General features: G+C 47.4%; 1 protein-coding gene across 1 annotated transcript in view; it reads left to right on the plus strand.

The window, feature by feature from the left end:
• The first annotated feature begins 11,208 nt into the window (after nt 1-11,208).
• The window catches only part of LOC134406329 (inactive phospholipase C-like protein 2), a 36,053-nt gene continuing 24,150 nt past the window's right edge, over nt 11,209-23,111 (plus strand). Inside the window, exon 1 of the mRNA XM_063137694.1 lies at nt 11,209-11,506. Within this exon, the coding sequence (XP_062993764.1) occupies nt 11,276-11,506 (231 nt within the window). The 5' untranslated portion in view covers nt 11,209-11,275. The remainder of the gene's footprint in view (nt 11,507-23,111) is intronic.

Consider the following 23,111-nt stretch of genomic DNA (forward strand, 5'->3'; position numbering starts at 1 on the left):
TTAAATGTATAAGAGATGTGCCTTAAGAGTGCAGAATGTTAATCCTCTCCTTTAAGCTATTTACTAAGGCCCAAAGTCTCTTTTCCCCTACCTATTTTCTATCTATCTTCATTCTGAACCACAAATGTAACACTGTTCCTTCACTCTGTCCTGTATCGTGTGAAAGTGTAAATCGGTGTAGCGTGGAAACAGGGCTTCCCTCAGGCCTAATTTGAGATCTGGCTCAAATCCCAAACTCTATTTTTAGCTTCAAGGCTTCCACTTCATGGAACAAGTGTGAAGTAATAATGGGGGAGAGAGTGCCCTGGGGAAAGTGAAGAGTGCCTTTTCTCTGCACAGAGCAACCCTAACCTTTAGGTTGCCATGCAAGGGCTCCTCTCCCAGTGGTGCCCTGGGGGAACACCCTCCCATGAAGGAGTAACTGGCACCAACATTGTACTCTTTTCGGTGCCACGTCAAAACCTATTTATTTGTCTAGGCATTCTAAGTTGGTTGATGTGAGTTTTGTTTTATGTGTTTTCTGCCCTTAAATGTTGTATTTTAATCTCCAGTGTTTGATTGTTTTGATTATATTGTATAGTAGGTTTTCAAATTATATTTTTATATACTGGCCTAGTATCTGTAGACAAACAGTGATCTAGGGCTCCTGCAGCTTTAGCTGTTGTGATGAAGAGGGAATTTCACCAGGTGCTGAATGCATACAAATTACACCTGCTGAAATTCCCTTTTCTATTCAACTGTTAAAGATACAGGAGCCCTGTCCTCCTTTTCATATGGTCACCCTACCTAAACTGACTATGCTCTGGTTTAGGAGGAAACAGGGATGTGTGTGTTTGTGTGTGTCTGTGTTTAAAAGACGAAGCAAAAAGACGCAGGATTATCTCTTTTGCCCTAAAATAAAAGGAATCATGCTTTGCGGCCACGAATGTATCTCCCTTAATCCCCATTAAGAGATTTTATTTTTGTGTGTATGGCTACAGGCCGACTTTCTATTTTGATTGAAAACAAAAATTCCTTTCGCAATACAACTTTGGTTCGTGGTGAAGCCCTTTTGAATAGGGTGTCACTTCCCTGGCTGGCGGGGACAAGCTGGCTTCCGTGGACACATGCAGGCTTCAAGTAGAGAGGCTAGGCCTTCCTGCGGAGGGAGCCTGCTGAGGGGACAGCTGCTGCCCAGGAAATAGGCTGGGGGTGACTGTGTGCTCCTGAATGAGCCTTTCCTCACTCAGTGCCCCCCCCCGATGACTTGGACTACTACCCCCATCATCCCTGGCCAGCAAGACCAATAGTGATGGAAGCTGTAGTCCAATCCGAATCATACCAGCAAAAGTGCAAAAATATTCCAAGGAATCAAAAGATTTGCGTTCTACAAAGTTTTAGGCGTGAGGTGGGGGGAGACAAGAGAAAGGGCTGCTTGGGGTTTGCATTTTTACTTCGGTGTCTGCTCACATCCTTCTCTAGGGGTAGACCAAGATACTTTAGTATCTGTGATGGAAAACCCAAATCGCTTTCTGGTTCCTGCCACTCATTTCTTTGGGGTCAAGCAATGTATTCCGGAGGTCATTGTGGGCTGCTGCATGGGAGGCAGCCAGACTTGACCTCTGCACACAATCCACCAGAAGGTTCTGATCCAGCCCGCTTGAATGCAGCAGGAAATGAACTATTGTGCTTTTGTGCAGGAGAACGCCAGTGGTAATTACTTAGGCAATTTTAGACTCCGGACTTAAAATTCTTACAGCTGGCAGGGGCTCTCTTTAGATCAGCCTTCCTCAACCTGGGGCGCTCCAGATGTGTTGGACTACAACTCTCAGAATGCCCCAGCCTCTGGGAGGTGCAGTCCAACACATCTGGAGCGCCCCAGGTTGAGGAAGGCTGCTTTAGATGGTAATGCGTCTGAATTCACTTACTTCAAATGGGCTTACAGGGCCCTCCTCTTTTAAATGGCAATGTGTATTATTTCAGTAACTTCAGAAGATGGCAAGGCATCTCTGTTTTGGGGGGAACTTGTGTTCATTCTGCTCAGTGGGGCCCTGGACCTCTGTCCCAAACCTCCACTGGAAAACTCTCTAGTGGATTGTGCCCCATGGGTCAAGTCTCTCTGCCTCCTACACAGCTACCCTTTAGCCCTCCAAACCAGCCTCCTATGGCAGCTACCTCACTTTACCTCATGGCAGGCAGGGCTGCTTCTGTCCCTCACCGCTATACAACTTCAACCGCTTAAGTGGGAGACGGAGTGGAGGTATCCTTTAAGGATGGATGCACTGGCGGGAGAAACAAGAAATCAGGTTGTTCCTGAAACTAACTTTCTCTCCCCAACCTTGCCGCTGCATCTCCTTCAACTGCCCAGCTGGCATGGAAAAAGCTTCATTTTGGTCAAGCTCAATCGTAAAGGGCTCAATGCTGTATATTTTTAGATAGAAAAAAATGTCCTACAAATCCTGGGGATTTGTCCTACAAATCCTGGCTGGGGAATGCTGGGAGTTGTAGGACATTTTTTTAATGTCTAATATGCATAGCATTGTGCCCTAAAGGCCTTAGCAGTGAAACTTATTGTGAATACCAGAGTTTAGGGACATGTGTATTATACCAGCGTGAGAGCCAGTGTGGTGTAGTGGCTAAAGTGTTGGACTAGGAGTCAGGAGATCCGGGTTCTAGTCCCCACTCAGCCATGGGTGATTTTGGGCCAGTCACAGACTCTTCAGCCCAACCCACCTCACAGGGTGGTGGTTGTGAGGATAAAATGGAGAGGAGGAGGATTATGTACACTGCCTTGGGTTCCTTGGAGGAAAAAAGGCGGGATATAAATGCAATAATACATACATACAATACATACCAAAGTGCATTTACCAAAACATCTACTGCCCACTCCATCTCCATGTCCATCCAGCTCTGTTAATATAACAACTGCCCAGTTTCTCTCTACCTCTGCTTTCCCCCTATCAAGGGACCTGTGTGTTTTACTGAACAGTGGAGATGGCAGGCTTTTATATTTTCTAAAATGGGGGTTCAATCACTGTTTGTTTTCTTATCCCAGTAGCCCTTGATCTGAAGTGCAACCTGAATGCGTCACCTGGAAGAACCTAATTTGTATGTCCACAGCCTCCTCCCACATTCCATCTGAAGACTGTAATAAAGGCAGACTCCATGGCTTGAACGACAGCCACTTCCCTTCCTCCCTTCCGCTTTGTTTATCTTGCTGATGAAGATTTTGTCTATCTTGCCTGATTAAGAGTTCTGGAGAACTCAAAAGCCTGCACACTACTTTGTGATCTTGATTCGGCCTCATAAACGTATTACCCAAATATGGATTTTTAAATCTGCTCCTGTTTCCCATCCACCTCAAGCTTCCTTTATTTTAGCAGCCTAATTTTGGAGAGGGAGGAAAAGGGCTTTTTGTTTATTTATTTATTACATTTATATACCGCCCCATAGCCGAAGCTCTCTGGGAGGTTTACAAAGGTTAAAAACAGTGAACAGAACATTAAAAACAAATATGCAAAAGATTTAAACCATCAAAAGCATAAAAACAATATCCATTTAAAACAACTATTCTGGGGTTAGTTAAAAACTCAGCATATGTTGTTAACGGCCTGGAAGAAGAGAAAAGTCTTGACCAGGTGCCAAAACGATAATACTGTTGGCGCCAGGCGAGCCTCATCGGGGAGATCATTCCATAATTGGGGGGCCCACCACTGAAAAGGCCCTCTCCCTTGTTGCTATCGTCCAAGCTTCCCTCAGAGTAGGCACTCAGAGGAGGACCTTAGAAGTTGAGCATAGTGTACGGGTAGGTTATGTCAGGAGAGGCATTCTGTCAGGTATTGTGGTCCTAAGCTATGTAAGGCTTTATAGGTTATAAACCAGCACCTTGAATTGGGCTTGGAAATGTATAGGCAGCCAATGCAAGTGGGCCAGAATCAGTCTTATATGTTTGAACCTTCTGGTTCCATTTATTAATCTGGCTGCCGCATTTTGCACAAGCTGCAGCTTACGAACCGTCTTCAAAGGCAGCCCCACGTAGAGCGCATTGCAGTAATCTAATTTGGAGGTTACCAGAGCATAGACAACTGAAGCTAGGTTATCTCTGTCCAGATAGGGACGTAGCTTGGCCGCCAACCGAAGTTGGTAGAAGGCACCCCATGCCACCTCAGCCTCAAGGGACAGAGATGGTTCTAGGAGAACCCCCAAGCTACGAACCTGCAGCCCTATCCAGAACAGGTTGAACACCCGCCATCTGGGCAGAAGAACCACTATTGTCACTTCACTGGGAGCCAGAAACTGTTGCCTCTCTTCTGCAAATCACTAGGAGATGTACCAGGAAATCCTGATCTACCTTCTGCCTCCCCTGTTGTAAATCATGCTGGTTTGCTATGCAAAGTGGGACAACAGTTTTCTCCTTAGTTCTGGTGTACCCCAGCCATGAATGGGGAATAATGGGTGCTTTGTGGGCAGCTGGGATGCCCTTTTGTCCAAATCTGCACTGAAATGTTCTTTGTCTTCTACTCACCTCCAGCATGGAAGGAGGATGAAAACCCAGTTTTGCCTAGCAGTGAGTGTGCAAGGTAAGCTAAGGAGGCGACCGTTTGGGGATGTGGCTTGAGAACTGGTTTATGCATCCTGCTAAACTGATGTGGCTATTAGATTAGCAGGGCCTGGTTGCTTGTTTATGTAGCCCTGTATTGCTTGCTCCATCTGTACCATCATATATAAATAGATCATTACAAAGGCGGAACAAGCCTTCAGTGTTTTTCTCTATCTTCTAAAGGCTGCCATGAATTTAATCATCGCCCAGTGGTGCACCTGGGATTGGACCTCAGGACTGAAGAGGTGGGGCGGCAGATAATGAATGAGGCTAGACGCTGGGGCTGGAGAGAAACAAGATGAAGGGGTCAGTGGGAGAGAAAGAGCAAGGCCAGGGGGCGAAGAAGGGAGAGAAAGAAGGTGGCTAAGGAGGTGGGCGGGAGAGAAAGAGCCAGGAAAGGGGTTGGGTGGACAGAAAGAGCAAGGAGACGGAGCAAAGAGAAAAGGTCGGTGTGGATGGAATTAGATGAGGTGGGGCAGGGAAGGAATTCTTTCCTTCTCTTCCTGCTCGCTAAAGAGCTGATAAGCGGCAGGTTTAGGAACAGGAAGGAAGACCCGGTGCCATAACGTTTTTCAAGTTTTCAAAATTATTTTTTTTTTTGGAAGGGGGCAGGATGTGGAGAGATTCACAGGTGCTGTTGGAGGTGCCCGTGGGTGCTGTGATGAGGACTCCTGATCGAAAGCATCCTCCCATAAGATAGGGTGACCATATGAAAAGGAGGACAGGGCTCCTGTATCTTTAACAGTTGTATAGAAAAGGGAATTTCAGCAGGTGTCATTTGTATATATGGGGAACCTGGTGAAATTCCCTCTTCATCTCACCAGTTAAAGCTGCAGGTGCCCTGCCCTCTTTTAAATCTGGTCACTCTAGTATAGCTCCTGCAGCTTTAACTGTTGTGATGAAGAGGGGATTTCACCAGGTTCTCCATATATACATATGACACCTGCTGAAATTCCCTTTTCTATGCAACTGTTAAAGATACAGGAGCCCTGTCCTCCTTTTCATATGGTCACCCTACATAAGACCATTAGGTCAAGGGTCTAGAATGATCTAGCTGCACCGCCACTGTTATCATCATAACTACAATGATATAAATCGGCCTCCCCAACCTGGGATAGTATCCAATGTTAGTCCTAGGTAGAGTAGGCCAATTGAAATGAATGAGACTTAACTTCATCAAGACTTACTTTTCCCAGTTATTTCAGTAGGTCTACTCTACCTAGGACTAACGTTGGATACTACCCCAGGTCCCCTCCAAATGTGTTGGACTACAACGCACAGCAGCAAGTTGTAATCCAACACATCTGCAGGGCGCCAGGTTGGGGGAGACTGATATAAGTAGTGTTGTTGCTGTTGTATTAGCTTACATACGAACATCGTTTCCCAATGCTCAGGGAATAGGGAGCACAAAACTAGGTGGGAAACGGCTCGCGTCCCCCACTTGCCCCCGCCTTCTGCATGGCATCCCATCCTCTGCCTTTGTCTGCACGGACATGCAAGCCTTGTGGCTTTGATGCCAGCAGCCGGTGCTCAGCGGGGCCAGGTGGGGGGTTCCTTTAGCTCCACCACTAATTGCTACCCCATGATAAAGGCCAGCAGCAACTTCCATGGGTTCAGGTCTGGCTGGCTGGGGCCTTGCAAAGCTACACTGCCAATTATAGAGCGCCTAAGCTCCAGGATCTCATTAACACCTCTCCTACTCTCTGGGAGTGATCGACAGAGATTGGAGGATGGCCGCCCTTCTAGGCCAGGTGCAGATAAGATGCAGTGGGAGTGGGGTGAGATGACAAGGACATTTCTCCTGACTGCAGTTGCTTGGAACCAACGGCTCTGAAAGACAACTGAAGCATTCTGGATTTACGGCTAGGGATTTATTGGAGGAGGATCACAGCAGTTTCTGACACCCTGTCTAGGAGTCAGTGCCGACGTCAGACATTTTCACAACAAAACAATGCCCTTTTGCTCTGGACAAGAGCTTTTTCCTCTCTGTTTATATATGACACTTAAAGATGAAAATTGGAGGAAGACAGCACTTGATATGGAATCTCTTGCCTGAAGTGACTACTTGGGAGTAGTTTCATGATAAGGCTGGTCCTGCCAGGAGACCTTTTACTCCCAAGCTTACAACCACCAGCCACCGGATTATTTTGGCATCCCACCCTTTCTCCAAAGAGTTTAGGGTGGCACACATGGGATTAACTTAATCTATCCTCTCAACAACTGAGAGATACTGACTTCTGTAAGAAAGCACCACAGTGGACAGGGATTTGAATTGAGATCTCCTCAGCCCACGCGGAACTTTCTTTTTACCCTACACAGGCATCCTCTGGAGTGTCATCACCACTACGTGCCTATGGTGAGTTAAAGCCATCTCCAAGTAACCAATCAAGGATTTTTTTAAAAAATGCACTGCAAAATAATTTACTGGGTTTCCCCCTCCCTTTTAGGTCATTGATGAATCGTAGTTAGGAACTCTAGGTAGATAGGCTATAAACATTTAATTGGCTAGTGTCAGGATTTATGTACAAGTTGGTTCACCCTCCATGGTTTTTCACAGCCCCTAGCCCTCTCCCTCCAGAGAGCTAGGATTAGACAGCAAGGCACATAACATCCTGGAGCAGCTTCCAGGGTCCCAGCAAGACCCATGGCTGAGGCCTGCCGTGAGCCCTCCTTAAAATAGTTTTTGTGTGTGGAGGGGCTGGGTTTAGCTAGTTGCCATTTTAATTCCCCACAATGCCCCAAAACACCTGGAGCATTGTGGGAAATTAAAATGGAGGCTAAACCCACCCATCTGGGGCTGATTGGAACAACGTTGCTTCTGCTGCTGTTTACGTGCAAGTAAAGCCGCCAATAGAGGAGGGGATCCACCAGAAGGCACCTTAACTGTGAGCCAGTCTTGCTAGAGAGATAGGCTCCAAGATCAGAGGGTACTGCTTCCAGGTAGGTTTAGGGGGAAACAACTCTTTTTTTTGGAATTAACTGCAGAGAGTGGATATGGCAAAAATATGGTTGTGTGTGTTCAAGATATTAGGTCCCAGAGGGGTGGCCAGGGCTGTAGGAGAGAGAGGCCATTTCTGCATCAGTGGTGTAGTGGAGCCAGGACTCACAGGGCTGAAGTGCCTCGATGTTTTGATAAGCAGGGATAAGGATGTCATCTTACACCCTCCTCAGATTTCCCTGTTCCCACCAGTGGAAGCTAGTGGGGTGATGAATGCACTCCAGATTTCAGTCAGAACTCTTAAGGAGTTATCCATGGTGCTTCCACGTATTGGCTAGCTCCTTTCGAGTTCTGACTGAAACCCAGAGCGGATTCACTGCCTCACTGACATCAGAGCCACCAGCCTCCACTGGTTCCTCTTGAGCTTGGCTGCAGTCTCCACAGCAGCTGGGGGGGGAAATGGATTTTTCTCAGCAACAATATATTGTTGTGAGCTATCCCTGTGGAATGCAAAGTATTTTGGAATGGCTTGGTCTTAATGGGTCATTAGGACTCTGAAGCTTTACAAAAGATCTATAAAAGAGTATCACACACACATGGAGGTGGATCAAACCACCTGTGTTTTGGGGCTCTACTTGTGGGGGTGGCTGGAGAGACTGACATGATGAGCACCTGCACTTCAAAAGGTACCAATACACAACTGGTCTTAGTCCTAAACCAATAGAACCAGTATTTTAAAAAAAACGAAGGAAGCCATGTTGTTATATTGAAGGATGGGGGTGGGAATCCCATCATCACATTATGAGAATACCTTTATTGTAATACCTTTATTAGGATCAACCAAACTCACAAAGTTGTGACAAAGAACTAGTGACAGAACCCAGTTTAGATGTTGTTTTTTCTCTTGTTCTTTAATCAGTGATTCTTGTTTCTCTGCTGCCTTGTTCTTTGCTTGATGATGTTTTTAATTTTATTGTTGGGTTCTTGGATTGCAATCTTTAAACTAAAGCATTGTTTTATTTTTGGATTGCTGTTTCATATTGTTTTATTATTGTTGTGAGCTGTTTTGGGCATTTCCATCTGGAAGGAAAAGTAGAGTAAATGTCATTATAAAAAAGTAAACAAAATAATCATTAAAAATAGTCTTGTGGCACCATAAAGACTTACAATTTTGCTACGGCATACATTTTTGTGGATTACAGCTCACTTTATTAGATGTGGTCTACAAAAGCTAATGTTAGTCTTTAAGGTGCCACGAGATACTTTTGGGTTGTCTCCAAAGTTGGTCTAACTTAAATCCTTTTCATTTCAAAGGGTCTACTCTAAGTAGAACTAACTCTGAATACAACCCTTTGTTGTTTTTGCTGCAGCACACTATAAGTGGCCACCCCTCTGGAAATACAGTAAGGGAACAATCCTATGCATGTTCAGACAGAAAAGAAGTTCTAGAACTTTCAGCATGCCCCAGCCAGCATACTGTGAATTCTAGGCCTTTTTTCTGTCTAAACACGTATAGGATTATGCCCTAATAGTGCACTTAGCATAGGGCTGAGGAACCTGTGGTCAAATGTTGTTGAACTCCATTTCCCATCACCTCTGACCATTGGTCATGCTGGCTGAGGCAGATGGGTGTTGGAGCACAACAATATCTGGAGGACCATAGAAGTTTGGGCTTAGAAAAGGGTGATCAAATCCTTGCTGCTCAGCCCAGAAACTCATTGAGCAAACCTTGGGCCAGACAAGATGTTTGTTGTAGTTTGTGGGTGAGTGGGGGGCACAATTGGCTCAGGATGGTAGTGTGAGTAGGGAGAGTTTTTAAACCAGTCCTAATCTAATTCACACACACAACACAGTTATTAATATTTAAAACAAATTCAGTAGCACCTGTTCACGAATTCCCCACGCCCCATCTCATTTGACACTCAACCTCACAGGGTTGTGGCGAGTTTAATATTGAGAGGGAGAAATCATGCACCTTCTCTGAGCTCCATGGAGGAAGGATGAGATAAATATGTGATGCATTAATGGGTCCTGGGGCTCAAGCCCACCTGGCAGTAGTTCTCTGATCTGGAAGGCCTAATCCTTAGACTCAGGTGGGCAGCTGGGATGCCCTTTCGTCCAAAGGGTCTCAGCTGCTATTTGCGTTTCTCCAAGTGTCTACCCCACAATAATCTACGGGTTTCAGCCGATTCGTCGTTGCGTTTTTTCCCAAAGAAGCTACCGTGCAAACAGGACAAAAAAACCGGGAGCCTGTTAATAAAATTTACAACGCTGATTATAACTGGAAAACAATAAACATAACCTCGTGTTATAAACATAGTTTACAAGGTTACTATACTGATGACATCACTAGCACTGTATTGTTTTATAAACTGTGACTGGGGCTTCAATTTATGTATATCATGCATTAGAAATTATTTATAATAAAAAGGTGGAGATGATTGTATCAGGAGCAATTTTCATGTACACTTTTGTTCGGCAACCAGCAGTTCGCCATTGATGATCATGTCATTTTGTCATGCAGGTGGATGCATCAGTTATAACCATCATATCTGTGAATAAATAAGGTTAATTATTACTGTCCATCCCTGAATGTATATCTTGTAGCTGTGTGCTTTGGGCACTCTGTATATATCAGATCATTCAACTACTGCCTTCCTTTTTAAAAAATATTTAGGAACAAGCCAAGTAAGCCATGGCTTAGGGCTTCATATTATGAGGGGCCTCTAAATATGTTGGATATAACTAAGATAGAAGGTAACTAAGATAAATCGCTTTGGCTGAAATAGTTTGGAAAGTCTGGTGTAAATTACAGCAGAGTTGGCTTATATAGAGAAACCGTGGCAACACATCATTTAGAACTGGACAAGTAGAGCCAGTTTAAAAGAAGTTAAAATCAGCTTACTTTATTAATCCTTTTATACACATCTCCAGAGAAGGCTACCCAACACTGTTTAATTACAAGCACCCCCTAAATCTGGGTGGTACCCTTTCACTACCCTTCCTATTATAATACATCTTCTCCTCTTTGTTTTTATGGTATGGAGCCTCTTAATCTTGACATGGTTTAGGGCCTCAGCACGTCTTAATCTGGCCCTGGTGTAAAGAGATTCCATGGGGTGGGAAAGAGACGCCGTTGCATTTGAGGTGGTGGTGTGTGAAACATCGGCTCTGCCCTGGCTCGCCATTCCCACCAATCATGGCTTGATTTCACAGTCAAAAAGAAGAAACACGCCGTCCCCAATAGTAATCTGAATAGAAACGTATCGATTTATATTCATATTGGGTTTACCCTCAGCATGTGAAACGTCGGGCGTGCATGTGCGGACGAAGCCGCCACGGGCCCTCTTGAGCGCAACACGCTCCCGAGCATGCTCTTCCTCGGTTCTGACACCGGCGTAACCGTGGCGAGGCGGCGCGTGCTTACGCGCGGATCTCGCTCGTGGGGCCGCGCAGCGGTTTGGGGGTCGTGGCTGGGAGGCCGGGCTCTGCCTAGCCCCGCCCCGGTCGTCCCACCATCCCTCCACCCCCAGCGGCTTCGGCGGCGTCTCCTCGATCGCTTGCCGCGTCCCTCCTCCTCCTCCTCCTCCTCCTCCTTTCCCCGGCAAAGCAAAGCAGAGCAAATCGAGGCAAGACCAGGCGCCGCCAAAAGCCGGCTCAGGAGCCGGAGCGCACCGTGGGCAGAGGCGCCGCTGGGGCAGACGCTGCGAACCCCCTCCAGGCCGGGCCGGTGCGGCTGCTGGGAGCCCCCGGGGGGGATGGCGGACGGGACCCCCGGTGTCCCCCGCTCGCGCTCGCCCCGGCCCGGCCCCCCTCGCGCCCCGCCGCAAGAAGAAGAAGAAGAAGAAGAAGCCGCCGCAGAAGCCCCCGGTGACCTTAGTCCGCTGCGCTCGGCTTCGGGCGGCTCCGCTTGCAGCAGCCGCGACAACTCGGCCGAGAGGGAGCCCCCCGGCCTGGCCAGGACCGCCCCCGCCGCCGGCATCATGAAGGTGGGTCCCGATCGCTTCGGGGGCCCCCGCCCCTTTCGTCCGACCTCTCCACCAAGCCCCCGCGTCAACCCTCCCGCGCCCGCATTTCTTTGGCACGTGTGTAAGCACCCCTTCCTCCGCCCGTTTGGAATTTTCACGGGTCCCCCCCCCCAGCTCCCCCTCCCCAGTTCTTCAGGGCATCCTTACGGAGCTTGCTAATGGCGGTAGCCAGCCCCCTCCAGCCCGCACCCCAGGGCCGCCGCCGTCACTACGCCTGTCCTCATCTGACCTTCTAAATCTAACCAAGGGATCCACGGGAGATGCCGAACCCATCTGTTTTCCTTTCCCCTGGCCGCTCTGACAGCTCCCCCCGCCAATGCTCCCCCCTTTCCCAACTTCCTCCCATTTCTAAAACAACAGGTGCGGGGGGATAGGGTCTTGCTGGGATGGAGAGGTTGGGACCACGGGGAGAGAAAGACGCTCTGCGTATGACCAAAGGAGGTCTGTTCTTTAGCATAGTTTTATAGAGAGTTTTGGCTATTGGGCAACAAAGAAACGTAGTAAATGAATAAATTCTGTATTTTCCGTTGTGATGCTGAAAACCAATTCTAGAGTTTAGCCTTAAAATGCCCTCCTCTGGAAATAATCCTGGTCACTCTTATTTCAACTCATCGCCCCAGTCAGCCTTCAACCTGACTCCTGTGTAAACCCATGCTCTGGCCCCTTAAGCTGGAGTTGCTACCTTTTCTAACCCACCTCCACAAAACGCTCCTTTGAACCCTGCTGCCAGCAGCCTGAAAGTGGTTCCTAATACCTACTGCGATCCCCTTGTGCTTTTTCAGGATACATAATCAAAAGTCCCTTCCCACAATTCATTTTGCCTTGTTGCACTTGGGGTGAATTTAAAAGCCTGGTTCACACATGTATGGACACCACTTCATGTCCCCACACTGTGCATTTGATGAATTGGGGGGGGGGGAATGCAGAGGGCAGAACAGCTAAATGTAAGTCCTCTAAAAAGCATTGAGGTTCTACCTGCTATGTTTATATTGGTAGCAGACCTGCATGTGCAAGTCATCATTTTGATGTTGCAGCCATCAAGTGAAGAAATGTGCAGGTGTGAATGAAGCCCCCAAATGGTAGAAATTGTGTGTTTTTCCTTTCCACCCGTCTGGTTCACATGCTGTTGCTGAACATGTGAGCTTGGTTCATACCTTTTGACAGCATCTCTGGGAGATCTGGGGCTGCCTGTGGGTTTGTGGCAGGAGTGCCATGATGGTGCCAGTTATACGCACTAGCCTCTCCCCCTGGGGCTTGACCCCGTGGCCCCAGCCATGTGCAACTGGCTTTGTTTGAGCATTTGCAATGGCTTTGGTGCCTCCACTCCATGGATCATGCCTTCCCCAAATGTGGTGCCCTCCTGAGGTTTGGGACTAGTTTCCAGAAATCCTGACCATTGGCCATGGTGGCTGAGGCTGATGTTTAAACATTCAAAACATCTGGAGAACACCAGGTTGGGAGTGGCTGTGCCCTACGACTTGGCTTACATTCTATTGGCGATGGTGGACCAGTCATAAAAGCAACAGAACCTGCGTCTGTGAATCAGCTCCTATGGTCAAAGTGGCCATTCTTATCTATGCTAGCAATCGTGAGTATAGAATTGGGAGAATAATTATTCCAGATTAATAAACCTGGGATAGAAGGGTATGGATGTGAGTATTTGGCCTCATTCCTCACATTGGGGCTGTCTCAAGTTCAGCAGCAGCAGCCTAGCGTGTGTAGACTAGAAAAGGAAGGACGTTGGAAGATAGGGCTTGTGGGAAGAGTTCAGAAGTTCAGGCCCACTGGCTGAATCTGGCCCTCCAGGTTTACTCAAATGCCGCCACCCCCTTCTCTTGGTGGTTTCTGAGGCTTTTGCACATCTCTCCCCACCCCCATTCTCAAAGGTTAAAATGCCTCTTTTAAGGCTTTTTAAAAATTATTTTAAAACTTTTTTTATTGTGAATATCAACAGAACAGAAAATACATAGTGAAAATGGCGGGGGGAACCTATACATCGTGTATATAAAATTATAATCATTTCCATCATATGTACCGTTCCTCCCCCCCCAAAAAAGGGGGGAGAGTTATACAAAGGTTTGAAGAAAAGCAGACCAGATATCCATGTATTTACCCACTTGCAAGTTGTGTTGCATTTTCTAAGGCTTAATAACTCGAAGTAAGAGTTACTCTTCTAAGGCTTTAATAACTCGATCCAAAGGGAGAGGCAGGTAAGAAATAAATTTATTATTATTATTATTATTATTATTAAACTAAAATATGCTGGTATTTTGTCCTGCCCCCTTTAACCCTGCCCCATTTTGCCTTTGTCCCATTGGAATGATGGGTGGCTCCCGGGGGCTTTTCTGAAATGGAATTTGGCCTTTGGTCTGAAAGAGGTTCAACACCGCTGTGTTAAGGGGAACCCAGATCACCTAATCTTGTGCGGCACTCCTCCATGTAGACAGCAGTCCCTCATTCCTAGACTGCAGAGGGCTCCTAGCTGGGTTTCCTTTGGAGACCGCAAAGGGGAGCCTCACCAGTTGGGTTGCACCATCTTTCTAACAAAGTATTCCATACTGTGATGACACGTCTCTTCCCCTCCCATACCACCCCCTGCTCAACACTGGTTCTGTTCCAGAGTTCATGAGAAAATCCCAGGGGAATCTCTTTGACACTTTCTGTGCTGGGATCATGTAAAAATCTGACTCAGAGTTAGCAGCTGAAAGCCTTTTGCTGCCAAATGAGGCCATCTTGCTCTTGCACTGACCGCAGCACATGGATGTAAATGAAGCTGCCACTGGTCTGCTGAGCTTGGGAGCAGCTCTTTTCATCCCCACAGACAGGGATCTTTTCAGCATGAAATCCTTTAGTAATGTGAAAGACCAGGAAGTGAACTGGGTTACGGACGCCATTGCACGAGGTGAGCGAGCCCTACAGAAGAGGTGTAGATAAGGCCTGCAAATGAGCCCAAGCTTCGGCCATGGGGTGTGGGGAGGAAGGGGGTAGGATCCAAAAGCTTTCTAGCGCCTGTATCCTTGAAGGATGTTGCTGTTCCCTCCCCCCTTCATCGTGAGGGGCTCTCGGGTTCCCTCAGGTTATTTATGTCTTGTTTACCAGACTCAACGTGGCCAAGGCCATTCCTTGGGCTGATGGGGCCAAGGGAGCAATTTGTTTGGCTTGATGTGACCTTTCTGGGCTGCTGGTGGGTCTCAGTGGGGAGGCAATTTGGGTCCCCTGGCAGTGGCCGCTTCCTTAGAATTAGGGATGGTGAGGGCTTCTGGGGTGAAATAGGGTTGGAACAAAGATGCCCCCTTGTTTTTCTGTTTTTCTTTTTGGCCAGTACTGTTGCTTCATGACAGCTGAATTTGAGCTGGCTTTGCCTCTGGAGCCAGTGTTCACAAGGCCAGCAGGCCCCGCATCTGAAGCAAGTAAGATGTTTCTGAAGCCGTGTGGAGGGTCTGTTCCAAGTTTGAAGGCTCTTCTGGCAAAGTGGCCGCTGGTAGGCCTCATCCTTTGGTGGTGCCTGATGGGCTTATCTGGCAGTTGCAGGAGCAGTAGCGGGCTGCTGGGTCTAGCCACCATTTTAATTCTCATAAAGCCCTTGTTGCAACATTGCCCTAAGGCATTGTGGGAAATTTAAATGGCAGCTCAGTCCAGCCACCCAGTGTTGTTTGGGTTAAGTTTTTCTTTTAAAAAGGGCTGGTATCAGGCAAGTATTGAAGGTGATTTCTGTCAAGAATGCCAACTGGTGACACCAGCCCCAAGAGGGCCTTTCCCTCAGTGCAAAGTAACTACATCTGACCAATCTATATCAATTTGAGGTTAGGCAAATGGCTTTCAAGTCAGTAGACTTGAATTCCAGGTAGGTGTGAGGCATTTCTCAACTTCAGGTAGTGCAAAAACTATAACCAGAAATGGGGAACCTCTGGCCCTCCTAATGTTGTTGGATTCCAACTCCTATCAGCCTCAGCTCACATGGCCAATGGTCAGGGATGATGGGAGTTGTAGTCCAACAGCGTCTGGGGAGCTGCATGTTCCCCATCCCTGCACTACACATTATGCTGTAATGATGGAAACTGAAATCTCATTGCTATGCTCTGTACTTAATTCCTAAATTAAGAATTTAGGCTTCTGATTGAGAAGCCCTTCTAACTGCCAGTGTGGCCATTGCAATGATTGGAGGCTGACCCGACTTTACAAAGATGAGCAAGCAAATATGAATATTTTCATGTAGATGTGCCGGATTTTGGAGAGACCTGACATATAAGCAGTATCCTAAGATTTTTCTTGCCCCCAACTCCCCTTACAAATGGGAGAGCAAAAGAACTCTGCAACAAGCTCCCTTGAGGAAAATTTTGTGACAGGGACTCATGGAGAGCCCCCCCCAAACATGGAATTCCAGTGGGTGTCCCCCTTAAAGCAGAAATGGGCAACCTGCATCCCTCAGCCTTATTCCATGTGGCCCTTGGTCTGATTTCAAAAGCCCTCAGTGATCTGTCCCTCCTCCAGCAACCTTCTGGCTAGGGTGGAAAGGAGAAAGAGAGAAAAGTGGGGTGTCAGACAGAGAGAGAGAGAGAGAGAAGGGGGTGGCAGAAAGAGAGAGGGAGAAAAGGGAGGTGGTAGAAAGAGAGAGAAAGGGCTCTGGCTCTGTCCACTTTGGGTTGTGGCCCTGCCCAATATGTGGGCCCTGACAGAAAAAAAAAAAAGATTCCCTAGGGATCTTCTATGGTGGTACCTTTTTGAACTTGAAATGGAAGCCCTCCCGAAAGGCCTCTCTCCTTCCCCAAAATTAACCTCGGACTGTGAGCCTGCCTTTATCTCCCCTTCTCTTTCCTCCTGCTTTCAGATCAACCCGTCCTCGTACTGCCACACAGATGAGGGCTGTGTGGCCAGGCAGCATCACAAATGTATTCAGTCCTTTCTGTCCGGTGGTGTGGATGTTGCAATTATAATTTTTCAGTGGTGAGGGAAAGGCGCTTGGTCAGGTCAAAACACACTCTTTGATGTTGTTGTAGTTATCCTTGTTGTCATTATTTATTTATTTTCACAGAGGCGCATTCCAGTGGTGGCGGTAGGGGAGCAAAAGGGGCAGGACAAAAATAACCCAAATACCAGAATATTTTAGATTAGGGCTTTTACTGCCAGTAACTGAGCATTAGAAGAGGCACTTCAACATTTTAAAATGGGAAATTAATGTGCAATAGCAAATGATCAGTGGTTGGGGGAAAGAGGGTGGGCCCAGGGGAAGGGGATGTGGCTATCTGGAGTACCCTGGAAGGTCAGATTAGAACCCCAGAGGGCCGGATTTGGCCCTGAGCCTGAGGTTCCCCACCCCGTTCAATATACTAATACCGAATAATATATTCACTCATTTTCTTAGTGAATATATTAAAAACTCTAAGTGGGGTTGTGTGGGGGAGAGGGGACACCTGAAAACAGACCAGTGTAGACTGAACATGCTCAGTAGGCAAAGAATGCTGACAGACAGTTGCAGGGGGGAAACGGGACAGAAAACCAAGGAGAGACGGAATGGAGTATCATGGAAAGGGTCATGGCTGGCTGGCACCCTGAACAGGAGTGTGTCACACTGGAACATCCTACAGCTTCCACTAGTTATTATTTTGCATTTTCCAGGATTTAGTGCATGTAACATTGAAATTGGGTTCTGGGGATGAGCAGTGCTGGCTCCAGGTTTTTGAGGGCCCTTGGGCAAGAGAGCCTTGGGAATGAGCCCTGGGGAGCCTGGCTGTGCCCCACCTCCCTCTTGGAGGATGCATGCAAGAAGCGTCCATTGAGATCTGTGTCTATAACGGTCAACAAAGGGATGTTCTCAGTATGATCAAGTTTTATAAGGAGTTAAGTGTCTTTGTTCTCTCTACTGAGTCAAATGAGTGAACTCAACTGAGTTCATGTAGCACAGTTCTGTGGTTGTTGTTTTTAAAGTGTCCCTTGAAATACTATTTTAAAATAAAATTTAAAGCTCTGGCATTCAAAATTCTACTGATCTTGGATGGAAAGTAGGTTTCGGCTCTTCACCTTGCCTTGATGGGCTGCAGCTCTTTGGGTCAGCCTTCCCCAAGCTGGTATCATCCAGATTAATGGGACTACTACCTGCTCCCTGGCCCTTTGCACAGGAGATGTTGCGGTTGGACCTGGGACTTTCTACATACAGAGCAGGTGCTCAGCGACTGAGCGTCAGCCCCTTCCTGAATCCTTTGATTCCAGCTGAGGCTTTTGTGGTGCAACCACCCTGCCTCATTTGTGGAATTTGGGGGCCTCTTCCATTTGCTTCTTCTGACTCTTTTGTTACCCAGAAACTCACCCCCACCCCCATTAAAGATGGAATAGCTATTCAATGCCTTTTGTTGGGGAGCATTGGGAGCCCTCAAACAATTTCCAGAGGGCAGCCGGGTTAGCCTATTGCAGCAAAAACAAGAAAGAGTCTTGTGGCACCTGAAAAACTCACACATTTATTCTGGCCGAAGCTTTTGTGGACTATAGACCATTTCATCAGGTGCATGGAGTATTATGGAGACTTTCAGGTTTTTTATACAGTTCATGTAGTGGAAGAAAGAGAAAAGTAATTGGTGAGAAGAAAATTCCAAAGTAGTGGTAGTGATAATCAGGACCGGTGCTACCATAGAGGCCATTCAGGCGGCCGCCTAGAGCGCTAAGCTAAGAGGGACCCGGGCACAGCACAGCACTCATGCGCATTGGCTGTGAGTCGGCCTGGCCCGAGGATTCAGCTGGGCCTGGGTGGGCGAGATGGCGCCCCGCGCCCACCCAGCCGAAGCAAAGCCAGGGACGCTGGGGTGGGGGTGGGTGTCTCCATGTTCGGACTTCTGGAACGCACCCGGAAGAGAGAGAGAGAGAGAGAGAGAGAATGTATGGGTAAATGGGGTGCATGGGGAGTGAATGCATGTGTTCATGCGTGTGTTTGTTTGGAGTGAGTGATGCTGAGTGTGTGTGTGTGTGTGCGCGCGCGTGTGTAAGTTGGGGATGATTTGGAGGTGATATTCCTATTAAATAATGCATTTTAGATCCATAGACATTCCTTTCCAATTTGTTTGCTATAATTGGCATGACGTATTTCTTGCACTTTAAAATAAATTTAGCAGTTTCAAGTTTTGTGCTTCTTGTTTTTTCCAGGAAACATCTGTTCTTAAAAATCAAAGTTGGCATTTTTTTTGAGAGGGTGAAAGTAGCTCACCTTGCCTAGGGCGCAAAATAGTCTGGCACCGGCCCTGGTGACAATGACGTTATTAACAGTGGTCAACCTGGGGACGCTTTTAAGTAAAGGTGGCCTGGCATGAGCTCTGGTGAAAACTGGTGCAGTGTAGGCTCCACTCTGGTGGGTTAAGGAAGGACCCTTTGCTATATTTGGCCTCTGTTTTTTTTATTTGCCCTCCCCACTTCTAGGGTATGAATTGCTAGGCTGGTGGGAGTTCTGCCGGAGGTGCCCCTCCTGGTAGGTGTGTGTGTATTTCTCTAAGCAGCCGTTTAATTGTTCTTGCGCGTCACGGTTGCTCATCTCCAGAATAGGCTGCTGTCACCCGAGACCCGCCTCCTTGCAGCCTATTTTAAGCGCTGATTGCTCCGGTGCTATTAATACCGGGCGAGTGGGATGCGTTCCAGCCCACCCGCCCCCTGCTTGCTGGGCCTTTCTCGTGTACCTTGGAGGAGAAGCAATGAGCTTGCCTTTCGCTCTGCAGCGTGTTTCTTAAAAGGATAAATCAGCCTTTCCTAACCTGCCTGGGGGATGCTGGGAGTTGTAGTCCAAGGATCTGGAGGGCACAAGATTGGGGAAGGTTGGGCTAAATGGAGCCCAGATTTGGGAGGGCAGGTGATTGAGGAGGCTTTCTGTTCTCCAGTCATTGGTAGGGTGATGGAGGTCAGAGGGAGATCTGGCAGGAGGTGCAGAGATATGCCTAAGCCCCGTTGCCTTGACAGTAAAAAGCCTTATTCATAGAACCCAGACAGGAGTCTGGCATAGTGGAGCAATGATACCAAATCCCAGCTGAGCCATTGGGAACTCACTGGGTGAAGATCACGTGGATTTAACATGCACTCAGCCATAGACGTACTTTGCCCTGAGCTCTATGGTGAAAGGCAGCGTACAAATTTGGTAAACAAGTTTGGAGGGTGGAAAAAGTCCAAACAGGAACACCCACTCACTGGACACTTCCTTGAATGACCAAGATCAGGCATGGGCAGACTCCTTTCTCTACCAGATGGTGGAGGCCAGTGGCTCCTATGTCAGTAGGGCAGTGAATCTGTTCCGTGTTTCAGTCAGAACTCCTTAAGAATCCTGACTAGTTCTGACTGAAACCTGGAACGGATTCACTGCTCTACTGACATTGGAGCCACTAGCTTCCACTGGTACCAGAAATGGAACTCACGTACCAATATTTTATACACAAACCTACTCCTACATTATGATCTACCACAAATCACAGGGAGATCTACAAGTAAACCCCGATTTACCTTCTGCTCTCCCCTGCCCTGCCTTGTCCAAGTTGTAATGAAATACAGAGCATGAGTGCCAGTCCTCTGTCTTTGAACCATGCATTAGGTTCTTCGTGTTCCCATTTTGCAGATTTTGAATATATATTAGAGTTATATACTGCCCAGCTGTCAAAGGAAGTTGCAAAGGAACTGTCAAGGAAATTACAGTCTAAAATGTGGCACAGGGGAAGCAATAGAGGAGGGCAACTTGTGTCCTTCCAGATGTTTTGTCCTCCAACTCCCACCGTCCCTCACCATTGGCTCTGGTGGCTAAGGCTGATGGGAGTTGTAGGCAGGAAGCTATATGCTGTTGTTTCAGGCTCATGTTCTTAGGCTAAGTTACAAGCTGAGTTGCGGTAGGATGTGAGGAGTTGCTTTTGGTTCCCACAAGGAGATTTCTGAGTACTTGTAAAAGGCACACAAAGAGCTGGGTTGTTTTTTTTTTATCAAGTGCCCAAGGGCAAGAGCGTGGTACATTTATTAGCAGTCCGATCACGTGTCTATGTGCCTCCATTTATTTAGGTACAATGCATGGAGGAAGATCTAATTAAAAAGCACCTTAAGAAATATTCCCCCAACACCACCCTGCAGATTTGCTTTGCTCTCATTGTCGTCATAGCACAGCCTGACTGACGTACGTGATATCTGCCTGTCTTAAGTGACAGCTGAAGGCCTGCTGCAGAAATCCCCACCTGCAGCTCTTGTGGGACAGACTGGGACCCATGTTCCCATTGCCCAGAGGATGGGGGCCCTCTGGCGGAGGATGGGCAGAGTATGCGCTTCGGAGAGAATTCACAGGTGGCTGGAACAGTGTATCTGGCATTAAGCATGAAGGCAGCTCTATTTCCCAGCTGGGTCCTCACATCGAATTTCAAATGAGCCCTTTGGCCTGAGGATACTACGTTCTGCCAAGGGAGCGGCTGTCTGAGCAGATCTGAGAGGTTGCAACTGGACGCAGGGAGGCGGCAGCGAAGCTGCAAAGCCTTTTCTGCTTCAGTCCCCACTTGCGTAGCCCTGCTGCTCAAATGGAATTCTCTGCCCATCTGTCTCTCTGCTGCTTTTTTTTTAAAAAAAAACCCTTCCCCATTTATCCCAGGAAGAGAATGCAGATGGGGTGGGGCGGGGAGCAGAGAAGAAGCTTGAGCAGGAAAGGTGGACATTTCCCCCTAGTCCTCGTTAGCAAATTAATTCCACTCGGGAACAAATCAGCTCATTGGGACTTTGGAGATTAAGGCCTGGCAAGACTTGAAGTGTTAATCGCTGGATGTTAATTGACCAAGGGAGCAAAGGAACGTCTTGTGTCAGCGGTGGAGGCGGGGGGAGCTTTGGTGAGTGGGAAAGAAGGTGCACGGCTTGGCAGCTGGATCCATCAGATCAAGTGTGGAATGAGCAGCTACAGGGCCCTAAAAGCTTAGTTCAGACTGGCTGTATCATCTTCACATTTGTTTTTTGTGTCTTGATGTCACAAGTACTAATATGGGTAGCACAGTTTGGCCTCTGCCATTAGCCAAGGGATCAAGGGCCCCTGGGATGCTGCTCCCACTTCTCCCTGGAAGAACTTCATGGCAAGGGGGGAGACCAGCCTAGCCCCACCTATCAACTAGAGATCTAACTTCCTCCCTCCCTGCCAGAAAGAACACTTACAAGAACTTTGTAACTAAGATCCGGTGCCTGAGTTTGCTTCTTTCCTTCTCCCTCCCCAACCCTTTTCCTTTTGTGTGGTGTCTTTTAGATTGTAAGTCTGAAGGCATGGGCTGTCTTATTATTGATCTTTGTAAGATGCATTGGGAGTGCTCTTTTCCTCAAAAACAGGGCAAAAATGCTGCTTCTATTTAATTTATTTATGAAATGAACTTTCCTCCAATTAAGTCAGAACGTTGCTCCATTCAGCCCAGGATTGTCTGCAGTGGCTCTCTCATGAGGAGGCCTTTGCCAACCACTCTGCCACCCCCATTCACACACCCATTTCCCATTCATACACACATCCTCCTTCCAGGATTGCAAACATGATTTTAGTTTTAACGTTTATGCAGTTGTATCAGTACACCCCTGCATGCTCCAATTAATTAGCTGCAGCATGCCTTGAATAAAGGGTGAGAGGATTTTGTGCTAGGTTCATGGATTAACAGGATAAAACGTTTTCTGTAAAAGAACTAGAAGAAACTAACCAGGGTGTCTATGGTAAATGGGCACATGGGTGCAGTGGCACACAATACGCATTAACATTGAAGGAAAATGTTCTAGTAATAGCAGTGGGGGAATGGTTGTAAACTGAATTTTCTAACACGCACAGGAGTGTTTGTATCATTTATTTATTTATTTTACCCTGCTCTTTGCCTTCAAAAAAGGGGGTTCCAAAGTGGCTTATAGCAATAGGGTAGCACCTTCCCTCAGGCTAAAAACATGACACAAAAGGGATTGAAACGGAGCCAGGTGGAGGAAACAAACTCTGGTGCTAGTTCTTAGTTACAAAGTTCTTAAAAAGATACGTGGGAATGGCGAGGAAGAGCCACATAGCTTGTGTCTCAGCAGAGCTGGCTATGGCCCCGCCTCCCTTCACTCCCTGGTAAAAGGGTGCTGCCAGGTGATACTTGATGGAGGGAGAAGCCTGATGGAGGCAACTTCTCAGCAGGGCTGATGGAGTGCCCCTACCTGCCTTCGCTCCTCCTGTTGTAAGCCCAACGTAGTGGCTGCTGCCATGTGACAGTACACGGTATGTTCATTTGTGTACAAGACATTTGCCTGAGAAGTGCTTGGCTACATCAGGCCAAGGGTCCATCTAGCCCAGCATGATGTTTCCATCAGTGGCCAGCCAGATGCCCCTGGGAAGTCCACAAGCAGGACACCAAAGCAACAGCCCTCCTTCACCCCACCCCTACACACACTTTGTGTCCCCAGCACAGAAGCTTTTTTTGGCAATTGAGTTATTTAGTTAGTTATTTAATTTATATCCCACCTTTCTGTCAAAGAATGACACTCAAGGCAGCTCATAAGAAAAACTGAATTAAAGCAAAAGCCAATACATCAAAAACACGATTAAAAACCAGGAGAATCAAAGAAAGAACACTGGCAAATTAAA

Source organism: Elgaria multicarinata, chromosome 11 (assembly GCF_023053635.1).
Source record: "Elgaria multicarinata webbii isolate HBS135686 ecotype San Diego chromosome 11, rElgMul1.1.pri, whole genome shotgun sequence".
NCBI classification, from domain to species: Eukaryota; Metazoa; Chordata; class Lepidosauria; order Squamata; family Anguidae; genus Elgaria; species Elgaria multicarinata.